A 14,567-nucleotide genomic window follows, 5' to 3' on the forward strand; every position below is an offset into this window, starting at 1 on the left:
CCGCGTGCAAGGCAAACGCCCTGCCTGCTGTGCTATCGCTCCAAAAAAGCTTTAAGAAACATAAGTACTCTATTTTAATTGCTGATATGGATATTTTTGAAAAAATTTATAATATATTTTTCCTATTATGTTTCTTTATGAATTTCTTCAATTGTATGCTAAGTCTGTCAAACTCAATAATGAAAAAGTCCCCATGTATGGCTTCCCAGCCCCATATTCCTGGTTCATCTTACCTGTTAATTTTGTGAAAGCTTCCATGTCATCAATCGCTGTAGAAATACTGTACTTTTTTCCTTCGGCGCCTGTAATCTCTATGAAGCAGTCTGCTTTGAGCAAAGCATCTGTAATCCTAAAGATCAAGTTAAAAAAATTAATACTACGACCAAAACAGTATCTGCATTATACATTTTACTTAAAGCTAAGAAAATTACTCTAGTGAAATAAAATCTTGAGACAGTGCTCTAAAAATTACTGCTTCTTTGGGCAAGAGAGATAGTATAGAAAATGAACCCTTGCCTTGTAAGTGGTCGACTAGGGTTCAATCCCCAGCACCCCATATGGTCCCCAGAACCTTCCAGAAATGATCCTGGAGCAGAAAGCCAGGAGTGATCCATGAGCATCGCTGGGTGTGGTCCCCAAACCAAACATAAATAGATAAAATTAAAAAATCAAAAAATAAAGACAGCTGCTTTGGTAGAGCCTTGCATGCCACAGACATGGATTCAACACTCAGCACCATATATGGTCCCTCCCCTCCAGAAGTCATCCCTGAGCAAAAAACTAGGAGTAAGTCCTGAGCACTCGGTGGTCCCTAAACAAAACAAAAACTAAAGAAACTAAAACAGAAAAAGAAAAAGTGAAAAGACAGTCTGATAAGATCAACCTTAAGTTTTACAGATGTAGTTAAGATAGAAGCATGCTATTCTGGGGCCGGAGTGATAGCACAGTGGGTAGAGTGTTTGCCTTGCACCCGGCCGACCCGGGTTCAATCCCCGGCATCCCATATGGTCCCCCAAGTACTGCCAGGAGTAATTCCTGAGTGCAAAGCCAGGAGTAACCCCTGAGCATCACTGGGTGTGACCAAAAAAGCAAAAAAAAAAAAAAAAAAAAAAAAAAAAGCAAAAAAAAAAATAAGATTGCTATTCTTTGAATCTGACTATTGAAGTTAAAAAAAAAATATACACAAAATGACCGCTCTCCCCCACCAAACCTCATGGGGGGTGGGCAGATGGCACAATGGTTAAAGGCGCAGGCCAAGCATGTTCCTGACCAACCCTAGTTTGATGCCTGGCACTGCATCAATGTTTGATGCTGATAACTGCCAGGTTGTGGTCCAGGTGAATTCCCAAAAGTATCACGTATTCAGGCCTTCACACACTGAACCCCTGAGTCAACATCCTGTTGACTATCATGGAAATGGTGCTCAGGACCTTTGAGCTTTTCCCAGGAGCCCCAGTTCCAAAAGAAAACCATAAACATGAGCTCTTTTTGTTTGTTTTTGGGTCACACTTGTCTGAACCTGTGTCAGGCTGTGTGCAAGGCAAACTCCTTAGCTGTTGTACTATTGCTTTGGCCCAAAATACAAACTCTTTTTTTTTTTTTTTTTGCTTTTTTTGGGGTCACACCCGGGGCAATGCACAGGGGTTACTCCTGGTTCTACACTCAGGAATTACTCCTGGCGGTGCTCAGGGGACCATGTGGGATGCTGGGATTCGAACCCGGGTCAGCCGCGTACAAGGCAAACGCCCTACCCGCTGTGCTATCGCTCCAGCCCCCCAAAATACAAACTCTTAACAATCACTAAAATGGGAGAATGTGGTCTTGTTTTTTTTTGTTTGTTTGTTTGGGCGACACTTAGGGGACTTCCTGTATACAAAGCATGTGCTCCAGCTCATTGAGCTATTTCTCCCATCCCTGTATTCTAATTTTTCTGCTCAGGACAAAAAAATAAATATGAAAATAATTTCTTCAGCGTAAAGGTAAATGTGAACATGAAAGTCTTACAATAGGTCAATTTACTTTTATTTCTCCCTCGTTTTATTTTGTGAAAGTACCATGAGTTACAAAGCTATTCATGTTGGGTTTAGACAATGTTCCATTCACCAATCCTGCCACCAGGTTCACCTTCTCTCCCACCAATGTTCCCAGGCTCCCTCTTCCATCCCACTTCTACCCCAGCCTACCATCTCCACAGGCACCTTTTAATTTAAAGCAATTTTATTTATTTAATTTATTTATTTTTGGTCGCTGGGACATACCTGGGGGTATTCAGTGGTGACTCCTGGTTCTGCATCCTGGAATTACTCCTGGCTGTGTTCAATGGGTGCTGGGGATCAAACTTGAGCTGGCATGTGCAAGGAAAATGCCCTACCTGTTGTACTATCTCTCCAGCCCCTTGTTTATTAATTTTGTCTTGGGGCCAGACCCAGAAGTGCTCAGGGTTTAATCCTGGCTCTGTGCTCTGTGATCACTCCTGAATACTATGAGATGCCAGGGATTGAACCTGGGTCAGCTTCGTGCAAGGAAAAATGCCCTACCTATTGTACTATCGCTGTGCCTCTCCAGCCCCAATTTAAAGCTATTTTACAAAGAGTGAGTCAATTCAAGGCACACTCTTATTGTGGTTGTTGTCTTAAGGCCACACCCGGCAGTGCTCAGGGCTTACTGCTGGCTTTATGATCCTGGATCATTCCTCTAGGGTTCAGAGGAAAGAATGGATGCCAGGGATGGAACCCAGGTCAGCTGCATGCAAGGCAAATGCCCTACTTGCTGTACTATTGTCCTGACCCTTGGTACCAAGAATTGAGTCAAAGGCATCACAAATGCAAGACATACATTCCACTACTGAGTCATACCCCTGGCCTATATCCAACTTTGCTGTTTGGGGTCTTCACGTCATGTACAGACTTGACTGTACTTTGGGTTCATGGAGAAAAAGATGATATTTCTGTCAGTTAAACTATTTTGCTACTAATTTTGATAAGCCAATGACATGGTAAAAATATATTAATCTTAATCCCTAAAATTAGTTTTTTTTTGCTTTTCGGGTCACACCCAGCGATGCACAGGGGTTATTCCTGGCTCTGCACTCAGGAATTACTCCTGGCGGTGCTGGGGGACCATATGGGATGCTGGGAATCAAACCTGGGTCGGCCGCGTGCAAGGCAAACACCCTACCCTACCCGCTGTGCTATCACTCCAGCCCCTAAAAATTAGGTTTTATTGGGCTAAAGAAACAGTATAGCAGGTAAGGTGATTGCCTTGCATATGGTTCATCTGGTTCATTTGGTCTCAGGCACCCTACATAGTTCCGTGAGGCTGTCAGGAATGGTTCCTGATCCCAGCCAGCTGGGTGTGACTCCAAAACAAGCCAAAACTTTAATTTTTTTCATTAATTTCAGAATGCCAATTATCTATGGCTCCATCTCTCTTTATCTTGACTAATATCTAATACACAAGCTAATAATCTGTTTGCTTTCTTTTTTTATGCCCACACCTACCAATTCTCAGGGTTTGCACCTGGCTCTGCAATCAGAAATTACTGTTGGTATTCAGGGGACCATATGGGATATGGTATCTGGAGATCGAACCCAGGTTCACCAAACACAAGGCAAAGAAAGGCCCTACCTGCTGGACTATCTCTCCAGGCCTCAGAAGCAACTAATCTTTCAACTAATGGTCTAAGCCATTCCATCATTACATCTCTTCATATTTAACAAACCCAGCTCTTTTCATTTTGTTTTATTTTTTTGAGGGGGGGTGCACACCCAGCGGTTATTCCTGGTTTTGAGCTCAGGAATTACTCCTGGCTATGCTGGGGGGCCATATGGGATGCTGGGGATAGATCCCAGACTGGCTGTGTCCAAGGAAACAACTCGGTCCATTATGCTATCTCTCCAGCCCCTAAGGGAGCTCGTCTGCCTTTAATCTATCACCTTTATCCATTCTCCTCCTCTTTCCCAAAGTAAGTTTTTGTTGCACTCAGCTGACCTTGTTTGATTCCCAGCATCTTATATGGTCCCCTGAGCACCTCCAGGAGGAATTCCTGAGTGCAGAGCCAGGAGTAACTCCTGTGCATTGCTGGATATGACCCAAAAAGAAAAAAAAAAAAAGGTGGGCCATGTGCAACTCTACCTGCTTTCCCCATCTCCATCACCACCACCACCACCACACACAGAGGGACAGACATTGACAGCGCCACACAATGTGGCTATGTGTGACTTTGGAGATGGTTCCAAAGACTGAACTCATGCCTGTGGCATCTGCCAGGGTCCCATGTGTGCCCCTGAACATCAGCTGCAGTAGCTCTGGACTATCTCAGCATCTCAACAGCTGTGACTCCCCACCTGCCTCCCAAAAGATGGAACCAACAGCTTTGTTGGCCCGAGGTGCTTGTTCAGTTTCTGGAGGTGCTACCTTCTTATTATTGTTGTTTTGGGGGTATTGTCCCTCTCGGAGAGCCCGACAAGCTACCGAGAGTAATCCTGCCCGCATGGCAGAGCCTGGCAAGCTACCCATGACATATCTGATATGCCAAAAACTGTAACAGTTAGTCTCACAATGGAGACGTTACTGGTGCCCACTTGAGCAAATCGATGAACAACAGGATGACAGTGATACAGTGACAGTTCATTTAAAGGAATTAAAGTTCACTTGAGGGGCCAAGATGATAGTAGAGTGGGTAGAGTGTTTGCCTCATACATGGTCAAACTGATTTTAATTTCTGGCACCCCATATGGTCCCCCAAGCCTGCTAAGAGTGAACCCTGAGGACAGAGTCAGGAGTTAAGCTGAGAGCATCACTGGACATAGCCCAAAGGCCACCCCCAGCCCTCCCCGAAAAACCATCACTTCAATGTATTCGGAAACCTTAGCTGCTTCCAAATATAATACTCAAAGAGAAGGGTCAAGGAAAATGTATAGCAATAACATTTGAATTTCTTACATTGTATCAATGATGTTACTAACTTTATGCTGATAAGCTCTACGATGCAAGGTGTTGCGTGTGTGGAACATATCATAAAGATTCCCAACCTCCTGTAAGAAAGAAATGACATAAATATTAATAAAACATCAAATTATGTTATCTAGCTGAAAAAACAAATATATAAAACAAGAAAAAGGGGGGCGGAGAGATAATACAGGGGATAAGGTACTGTCTTGCATGTGCTAATTCCGGTATGAGATTAACCACAAATAAGTAAAGACCTCAACATCTTATCATGCTGATTTTATCAAAATTATTGTGGTTATTTCCAGACTTCAAAACAGGTCTATCTGCTGTATCTACCTGCTGTTTATTTGAGAGAGCTTACCTTTTCTTTTTTTTTTATTTTTTAATTTTTTAATTTTTTTTGCTTTTCGGGTCACACCCAGCGATGCACAGGGGTTATTCCTGGCTCTGCACTCAGGAATTACTCCTGGCAGTGCTCAGGGGACCATATGGGATGCCGGGGATCGAACCTGGGTCGGCCGCGTGCAAGGCAAACGCCCTACCCGCTGTGCTATCGCTCCAGCCCCGAGAGCTTACCTTTTCTCTTGTACAAATATGCTTTCCATCCTCTACTTCACAGACACGGGCAAATTTAATAAAACGCTGATAATCAAAACTATTTTTTATTCCAAGATGATGACAGTCCCTAAAAAGAATTCAAGCAGAGAGATGAAAATTTTCAGCCAAATAATTGTAACTTAGTTGTTAACACTAAATTTATAGAAAGATTTGTTTTAATTCTATTTTCTTAAATGGCATATACTTAAGGTATGTAAAGACTCCAACCAACTTTCTCATGTGTTCATACCTAGCAAAATAATCCCATTTGTCCACATCAATGCCATTTCTTTTATTAGCCACTATTTCATAAAGGAAGCCTTTCTCTTTAGGACGCCCTTTGTATGGCCACTGAAAGACAAGAAAATCCATGGAAAAGTTTTAGTACAGGAACCAGATCTATTTACAAGCAAAGAAAAGCAACTTTATTAGTCTGAATATTATTAACAGATATTTGAGTAGAAATTTGAGAATTAGAAAATTCTTTTTCCTTCTAGTTGATCTCTGAATTAGAAATAGATATGTTTTTCTAGGAATAAAAACTTATTTTTTCCGTTAAAAGATTCCTGGCACCACCAAAAAAAAAAAAAAAAACCCAAATTTTAATATATATGTATATATGTGCACATATACTATACATACATATAGATAGCTAACCTCTAGGGTTTGATTCCCAATAACACATGTACGCATGATAAGATCTAATTATAAACTAGTTAGAACATTCCTTAATGGGCTGGAGTGATAGCACAGTGGGTAGGGTGTCTGCCTTGCACGTGGCTGACCCAGGTTCGACTTCCAGCATCCCATATGGTCCCCAAAGTAACGCCAGGAGTAATTCCTTAGTGCATGATCCAGGAGTAACCCCTGTGCAACGCCCAGGTGTGACCCAAAAAGAGAGAGAGAGAAAAAAAAAAAAAATTAGGAATCAAGGGGCTGAAGAGTTAAACAAGATGAGGAGTGCAGGCTTAGCATGCTGGAGGCCTATGTTCGATTCCCAGTACTGCATAGTCCCCAGAGCACAGAACCATAAGTAGTCTCTGAATACTAACATGTGTAGCCCAAAAAGAAAAAAGTTAAAAATCTTAAGTGTCAGGGCTGGAGCGATAGCACAGCCGATAGGGTGTTTGCCTTCACACGGCTGACCCGGGTTCGATTCCCAGCATCCCATATGGTCCCCTGAGAACCGCCAGGAGTAATTCCTGAGTACATGAGCCAGGAGTAACTTCTGTGCATTGCCGGGTGTGACCCAAAAAGAAAAAAAAAAATTAAGTTTCATGGTCATGGAGTTATAGTACAATGGATAGGGCATTTGTCTTGTACGTGGACAACCCACGTTTGATCCCTGGCACCCCAATATAGTCCCCCGATTCCTGGCCAGGAGTGATCCATGAGCGCAGGCACAGCCAGGAGTAAGCCCCTGTTCATCGCTGGATATGGCCCCCAAAACAAAATACAAACAAACAAAAATTTAAGGCATCAAAATCGTACTATTTTTCAAAGTTTGTAGACAACAATCTGGATAATATACACTGTTAGAAAAATATCGGGAGCCTTATTTCTCAAAAATAGGATATATGCTGGGTTTTTGTTTTTTGTTTTTTGGGTCACACCCAGCAATGAACAGGGGCTACTCCTGGCTCTGCACTCAGGAATTACTCCTGGCGGTGCTCAGGGGACCATATGGGATGCTGGGAATTGAACCCGGGTCAGCCTCATGCCAGGCAAACGCCCTACCCACTGTGCTATTGCTCCAGCCCCTCATAAATAGGATATATGTTTACAAAAATCCACCTTTCTGTTTTGTTTTGTTTCTGGGCCACACTCCGTGATACTCAGAGCCTACTCCTGGGAAAATTCAGGGGACCATATGTGGTGCCAGGGATTAAACCCAGGTCAGCCACATGCAAGGCACATACCTCCCCACTGTATTCTCTCTCTGGCCCAATTATCTATAAACTATAATTAGATTCATATATATTTTGTTTTGGGTCCACACCCAGCTGTGCTCAGGACTTACTCCTAGCACTGCATTTGGGGTTCACTCCTGGCAGCACTCAGGGTACCATACTTAAGTACTGGGGATGGAACTTGGACTGGCTGAATGCAAGGCAAATGCCTTACCCATCGTACTATCTTTCTGGTCCTAGATTTACACAAACCTTAAAATCTCAGTAAAAAGTTATTTTCCATCTTCTTTTAAATTTTATTATTACTTTTTTTGGACCACACCTGGCAGTGCTCAGGGCTTACTCCTGGCTCTGCCCTTAGGGAATACTCCTGGCTCTGCCCTTAGGGAATACTCCTGGCTCTGCCCTTAGGGAATACTCCTGGCTCAGGGGACCACATAGGATGCTGTGGGATTAAACCTGGTCAGCCAAGTTCAAGGTCAAGTGCCCCACACAATGTAGTATCACTCTGGCCTCTATTATTTTATTATTAAAAAACTTTTTAAAAGTTTCTGTTAACTTCTGTGGGACTGATGGTGGCAGCCCACCTGAAGCATCTGAGCTGCCCAGGGCTACTGCTGCCATCACCACCACTGGGGTCCAGAGGTCGCAGGGCCACCAGTGGGTCAACCTGGACCCTCTGGGTGGAAGCATCAGCAGCCTGATGTTGCCTTCGGGCTTCCTGACACCCCAAAGTTGCCACTGTGATTCTAGCTGGACTCCACCATCTAGGGACAAACTTTTCTAAGAAATTAAGTCAACAAAATTTAGGTATGCGGGAGCCACACCCACAAACCACCTCAGGCCCCACCATAAAAGCTTATTTATTGGTCTTGCTCCAGAGACTCTTAACTAAATTTCAAAAGAGATCAAAATGGCACAGTAAGGGGCTGGAGTGATAGCACAGCGGGTAGGGTGATTGCGGGTTCGATTCCTAGCATCCTATATGGTCCCCTCAGTACCTCCAGGAGTAATTCCTGAATGCATTAGCCAGGCAGGAGTAACTCCCGTGCATCTCTGGGTGTGACCCAAAAAGAAAAAAAAAAAAAGACACAATAAATCTTCTTGGACCTGTGCATAGCTGAATCGAACAGGGCACAGAGGGGGACGAACAGGGCACAGAGGGGGACGGGTTAACCCAGTGCATGCAGATTTTGTGACTGAACTATCCAGGCTTTCTTGGAGTCGGGATGGGTTACCTCCCCATACCTCCCTGTACTTCCGGAAGCCCTGACAGTCACATCCACACCCCAAAGCTGCCACCCAGTTAAAAAAAGCTGCTCTGGGCATGGATGAGTCCCAACACCCACATCCCCAAAGAGCCCCAGCTGCTGAAAACCTCCAGAACTCAATTGCTGCCATGCTCACAACCAATCTCCACAGGCTTGACAAGCCTCATCTAGGAGTTTTTTTTTCTTTTTGGGTCATACCCGGCAATGCACAGGGGTTACTTCTGACTTATGCAATCAGGAATTACTCTTGGCAGTGCTCAGGGGACCATACGGGATGCTGGAAATCGAACCTGGGTTGGCCACGAGCAAGGCAAATGCCCGGCATGCCCTACCTGCTGTGCTATCACTCTAGCCCCTCATTCATGAGTTTATCTGCTGAAAAACCAAGTTATGCATGACTTGTGACTGAAATCTCCAGGGTCTCCCAGAGTTGGGAATGGGTAACTTCCCCCCCATCTCCCTGCACTCCCAGTAACTGACAGTCATGCCCACGAACTGCCTTGGGTGCCATGTAGTTTCATTAATGGCCATGAATCAGAGACTCACAAATAAACCACGAAAGAGGAAGAGAACAACACACAGCAAAAATGCCTCTGGACCCCAAAGGCACCATCCAGTTAAAATTTTAATTCTTGGGGGCTGGAGCAATAGCACAGCGGGTAGGGCGTTTGCCTCGCATGCGGTCGACCAGGGTTCGATTCCCAGCATCCCATATGGTCCCCCGAACACTGCCAGGGGTGATTCCTGAGTGCAGACCAAGAAGTAACCCCTGTGCATTGCCAGGTGTGACCCAAAAAGCAAAAAATTAAAATAAAACAAAATAAAATTGTAATACTTGCTGTAATCACTCTATTTAAAATCTTAGAATAAAAAAAAAAATCTTAGAATCTTTGCAGTGCACAACTGCTTAATGGCTTAATGGCTCCAGGGAGATAAAACAATTTTCATACACTTCCCTCTAAAGAAACTATTTTAGATCATCTTTAGCAGATTATTCGTAACAGGCAATACAATGTAAATTATTATGTTCTGCTTCTGGGGCAGGCTTTGGGGGTCAGGGTAGAATAATTCAAAATATGGTGGTGGGGAGGTATAGTGTGATGGGATTGGTGTTGGAATATTGAATATAGTCAACAATTGTGAACAACTTTGTAAAAATAAAATAGATTTTTTTTTAAAAAAAGCTACTCCAGGGGCTGGAGCAATAGTACAGTGGGTAGGGCGTTTGCCTTGCACGCGGCTGACCCGGGTTCCAATCCCAGCATCCCATATGGTCCCCTGAGCACGGCCAGGGGTAATTCCTGAGTGCAGAGCCAGGAGTAACCCCTGTGCATCGCCAGGTGTGACCCAAAAAGCCAAAAAGCCAAAAAAAAATAAATAAATAAAATAAAGCTACTCCAGCTGTCCCTTCCTGATAAAAATACTGAACTCCCTGAATAAACAGGATGACCTCGTAGTACGAGTATTGTACAACAAAAGAGGAAGTGGGTGTGGGGGGAGAGGGGAGAGAGAGAGAGAGAGAGAGAGAGAGAGAGAGAGAGAGAGAGAGAGAGAGAGAGAGGGAGAGGGAGAGAGAGAGAGAGAGAGACAGAGAGAGAGAGAGAGAGACAGAAAGAGAGAGAAGTGTGGGGAGCTGATGAGAGGGAAACTGGGGTCATTGGAGCTGGGAAATGTACACTGGTGGAGTATGGGTGTTGAAAATTTTGTATGACTGAAACCCAATCATGAACAGTTTTGTAATGGCTTATCTCATCACTGTATCATTGTCATCCATTACTCATCGATTCGCTCGAGCGGGCACCAGTAGAGACTTGTTGTTACTGTTTTTGGAATATCGAATACACCACCGGTAGTTTGCCAGGCTCTGCCGTGTGGGTAGGATACTCTCGGTAGCTTCCTGGGCTCTCCAAGAGGGGTGGAGGAATCGAACCTGAGTTGGCCACGTGCAAGGCAAACGCCCTACCCGCTGTGCTATAGCTCCAGCCCAGGCTTCTCTCATAGTGAATCAATTTAACAAACAAAAACAAGAACAGGCCTTCACCACACAGAGCATGTGCTCAGCCCATTGAGTTCTATCTGTACATTTTTAATTTGGGTTGTAACTTTCGGGAAGTCAAAGTCCAAAGATAAAAAAATACATAAACCTTTCAATTTTGCAGCGAACAATAGAAATATATCTCTTATTTTATTATTTAGTCACCCTAAATAGCCAAATACGTCACCCTGGATTTTGCACGCAAACTTACAGGACACAATTCCGTTGGTGGATAAGGTGGTCCTATAATCTGTTCCGTGATAAAGCAAATATCTTCATCAGGGACAAGTCCATAGTATTGCATGACATCGTTGAGTCCATTAGACTTTATTAAGTGCTCAAACATCTTAACTGAGCCTAGTTCATGCTAGGGAAAATCAGAATATAATGTTATAAACCCAGTCAACTAGGGACCTAAGGTTATCTAAATAACTAGATTCCAGGTAATTCAGAGGTAAGGTTATACTACATAATAGTCTTGCAGATATTTTTTTTTTCTTTTTGGGTCACACCTGGCGATGCTCAGGGGTTACTCCTGGCTCTGCACTCAGGAATTACCCTTGGCGGTGCTCAGGGGACCATATGGGATGCTGGGAATCGAACCCTGGGTCGGCCATGTGTAAGGCAAACGCCCTCCCCGCTGTGCTATCGCTCCAGCCCCCAAGTCTTGCAGATATTTTGAAAGATAATGTTGCAGATATTTTTAAAAAATCTGTCAGAGAGACTAAGGGTTTTGCCAAGCATGTGGTCAACCCTAATTTGGTCCCCAGCACCACATATGGTCCCCTGAGCAGCCAGGAGTCAGTCCTGACGAGAGCCAAAAATAGCTCCTGATCATCGGTGAGTGTGGCCCAAACACTGGTCAAAAAAATTCTTTCAGATTTGGAGCTAGAGACAAAATACAGGACTTAAGGTACTTAACTTGCATGGAGCTGACACCAAAACTGTATGGTCCCAGGAGTACCCGCTGAGCACCACCAAGTATGACTGGTGAACTCAACCCCCCCACAATCTGTTAGTTTTTATTTTACTAGTCTAAACGTTTTATAAATCATGATAATACAGTATAATTATTTATAGCATGTAGAACATTATAAGATCTTTCAGGAAGCATTTCATTTTAATGGATTTGTAAAACTCCAAGTGCTAAAAAAAAAGGGTAAAATTCAAGTATATTTCATCAAATGTTCATCAGGGGTTACTCCTGGCTTTGCACTCAGGAATTATTCGACAGTGCTTGGGGGAACCATATGGGATGCCAGGGATAGAAGTGGCGCTAGCTGCAAGCAAGGGAAACACCCTACCCACTGTACTATCATCTAAGCCCTGCACTGGCTACTTAAAAAGAATTATTTTATTAACTATCAAACAGATGAATACATACCGTCCACTTCACATCTGGGCGAGCAAGTGGAATAAATCTTCCATCAAACATATGAGAAAATGGACCATGACCTTAAAAAGAACAAAAAGCAACACTTTTTAGAACAAGAAAACTATTTATAAACTGGTAAAAAATGTGAATCTATTTTTTTAAAATCTTTTTGGAAGTAAAACAGATTTTTTTTTATTTTTATTTTTTAATTATTATTAGTTTATTTTTAATTAGAGAGTCATCGTGAGGGTACAGTTACAGATCCATACATCTTTGTGCTCATGCTTCCCCCATACAAAGTTCAATAACCCATCCCTTCACCAGTGCCCATTCTCCACCACCCGTAAACCCAACATCCCTCCCCCCCTCCCCAGACCCGTCTCCCCCCACCCCACCCTGCCACTGTGGCAGGGAATTCCCTCTTGTTCTCTCTCTCTGATTAGGTGTTGTGGTTTGCAATAGAGGTGTTGAGTGGCCATTGTGTTCAGTCTCTAGTCTGTATTCCACCCGCCTCACCCTTCCCCCACATGTCCTCCAACCACATTAGTAAAACAGATTTTATTTGGATGTTTTTGAAGGTGTGGAGGGGAGGGAAAGTGTGAAGCATGAGAGTAACATGCTCCACAGGGAACATGGACTTCTCCAAGGGCCAAGAGAGCCTCTACACACATCCCAGCATTAGATAGGAAAGTCCACATCCCAAGAGGAGAGATGCAGAACCACATGTGCTCAGCCACATGGACACAGCAGCACATGGGCTCAGGCAGCACATGCGCACCTTAAAAGTGTTTTTGTCTTTGGACCACACCTAGCAGCGATCAGTGGCTATTCCTGCTCATTGCTCAGGGTTCATTCCTGGCAGTGCTCTGGGATAATGTAGCACAATAATCAAACACAGGCCTCCTGTATGTAAAGTATATGCTCCAGGCCCTCGAACTATCTCTCTAGCCCATAAAACAAGGGGGTTTCTTTGACCACACCCAATGATGCTCAGGGGTTATTCCTGGCTCTGTACTCAGGGATCATTCCTAGTGGTGATCAGAGGACCATATTAGGTGTCGGGGATCAAACCTGGATTGGCTGTGTGTAAGGCAAATGCCCTACCTGCTATACTATCACTCCAGCCCCACTTACAAATAATTTTATAAGGTCCACATCCAGCAGTGGTTAGTCCAGTAGTGTGGCCCTGCCTGTTTCAGTCTTGAGCCTAGAAAGGCAGCAGTGCTGGAATGCGGCCAGGTAGGGATATGTGTGTATGTGTATATGTGTATGTGTGTGTATCTTTTTTATTTAAAAGAAATATTAATATAAATAATCTATAAATATATCATGAAAAGGGACAGATCCTGAGCCAGGAACATAGCTTAATGACAGAGTACATGACTTGCAGGTGGAGGACTGTTTGGCCCTCAAAAACACAAACATGGAGCTGGAGCAATAGCACAGCGGGTAGGGTGTTTGCCTTGCACATGGCCGACCCGGGTTCGATTCCCAGCATCCCATATGGTCCCCTGAGCACCACCAGGAGTAATTTCCCGAGTGCAAAAGTCAGAAGTAACCCCTGTGCATCGCCAGGTGTGACCCAAAAAGCAAAAAGAAAAAGGACAAATTACCAGAAGTGTGGAAAGTAAGCAAGCTCTACAATGAGGGGTGTTTGAGCCGTCAGAACTTTCACAGCTCTAAAAGAATGATAGCTCTATGTAACCAAAATTAATAACAAAAACTTGGAGCTTAGACTTTGTGGATTAGAGAAGCAGAACTTTAAAAATAATCCACTGTGGTACAGAAAATAAATATCAACTTATTTTATTACTATATCCTAATTTTTTTGGAGGGGGTTATGTGGAACTGAATGCAAGGCTACATACATGTAATAAATGTAAGTTACGCACTCCACACTTCACATCACCAGATAAAATTATCAATAGGGGCCGAGACAAAATACAGAGGGAAAGGCATTTACTTTGCATGTGGCTGCTTTGGCTAAGACCCTGGTTCATCTCCCAAACCATAAATGGTCCCATGAGCATCTATAGGAGTGATCCCTGAGCACAGAGCTAGGAATAAGCCATGAACACTGCTGGTGTGACCCCAAATTTACCCATATCTATCTATATGTACATATGTATGTATATGGATGCATATATATATGTTCATTTGTCTATATATAAATATATAAATTTTGGAGGCAGAAGAAACAGCTTAATGGGCTAAAGTGTATCCTTTACATACGGGAGGCTCAAGTTTAATCCTCCCATCCCATGGTGACCTGAGTACCTCCAGGAGTATGAAACATGAAGCCAGAAGTAGCCCGTAAATCCTGCCAAGTGTGGCCCAGAAATAAAGAAAATAGATAAAATAATCAATCAATAAACCAAAAAATACACATGAAATCAGGGCTCTTTCTCAAATTTTGATGATGGGGA

The 14,567-nt window shown here is 43.5% G+C and overlaps 1 protein-coding gene across 1 annotated transcript in view; it reads right to left on the minus strand.

Annotated features, from left to right (window-relative positions):
* SAMHD1 (SAM and HD domain containing deoxynucleoside triphosphate triphosphohydrolase 1) overlaps positions 1 to 14,567 on the minus strand; it is a 50,065-nt gene that overhangs the window by 16,350 nt on the left and 19,148 nt on the right. Inside the window, exons 6-11 of the mRNA XM_055140496.1 lie at positions 12,151 to 12,221; positions 10,978 to 11,133; positions 5,801 to 5,901; positions 5,530 to 5,638; positions 4,945 to 5,036; positions 234 to 349 (exon numbers count right to left, since the gene is read on the minus strand). Coding sequence (XP_054996471.1) covers positions 234 to 349; positions 4,945 to 5,036; positions 5,530 to 5,638; positions 5,801 to 5,901; positions 10,978 to 11,133; positions 12,151 to 12,221 — 645 coding nt within the window. The remainder of the gene's footprint in view (positions 1 to 233; positions 350 to 4,944; positions 5,037 to 5,529; positions 5,639 to 5,800; positions 5,902 to 10,977; positions 11,134 to 12,150; positions 12,222 to 14,567) is intronic.

Source organism: Sorex araneus, chromosome 5 (genome assembly GCF_027595985.1).
Source record: "Sorex araneus isolate mSorAra2 chromosome 5, mSorAra2.pri, whole genome shotgun sequence".
In the NCBI taxonomy this organism is placed as follows: domain Eukaryota; kingdom Metazoa; phylum Chordata; class Mammalia; order Eulipotyphla; family Soricidae; genus Sorex; species Sorex araneus.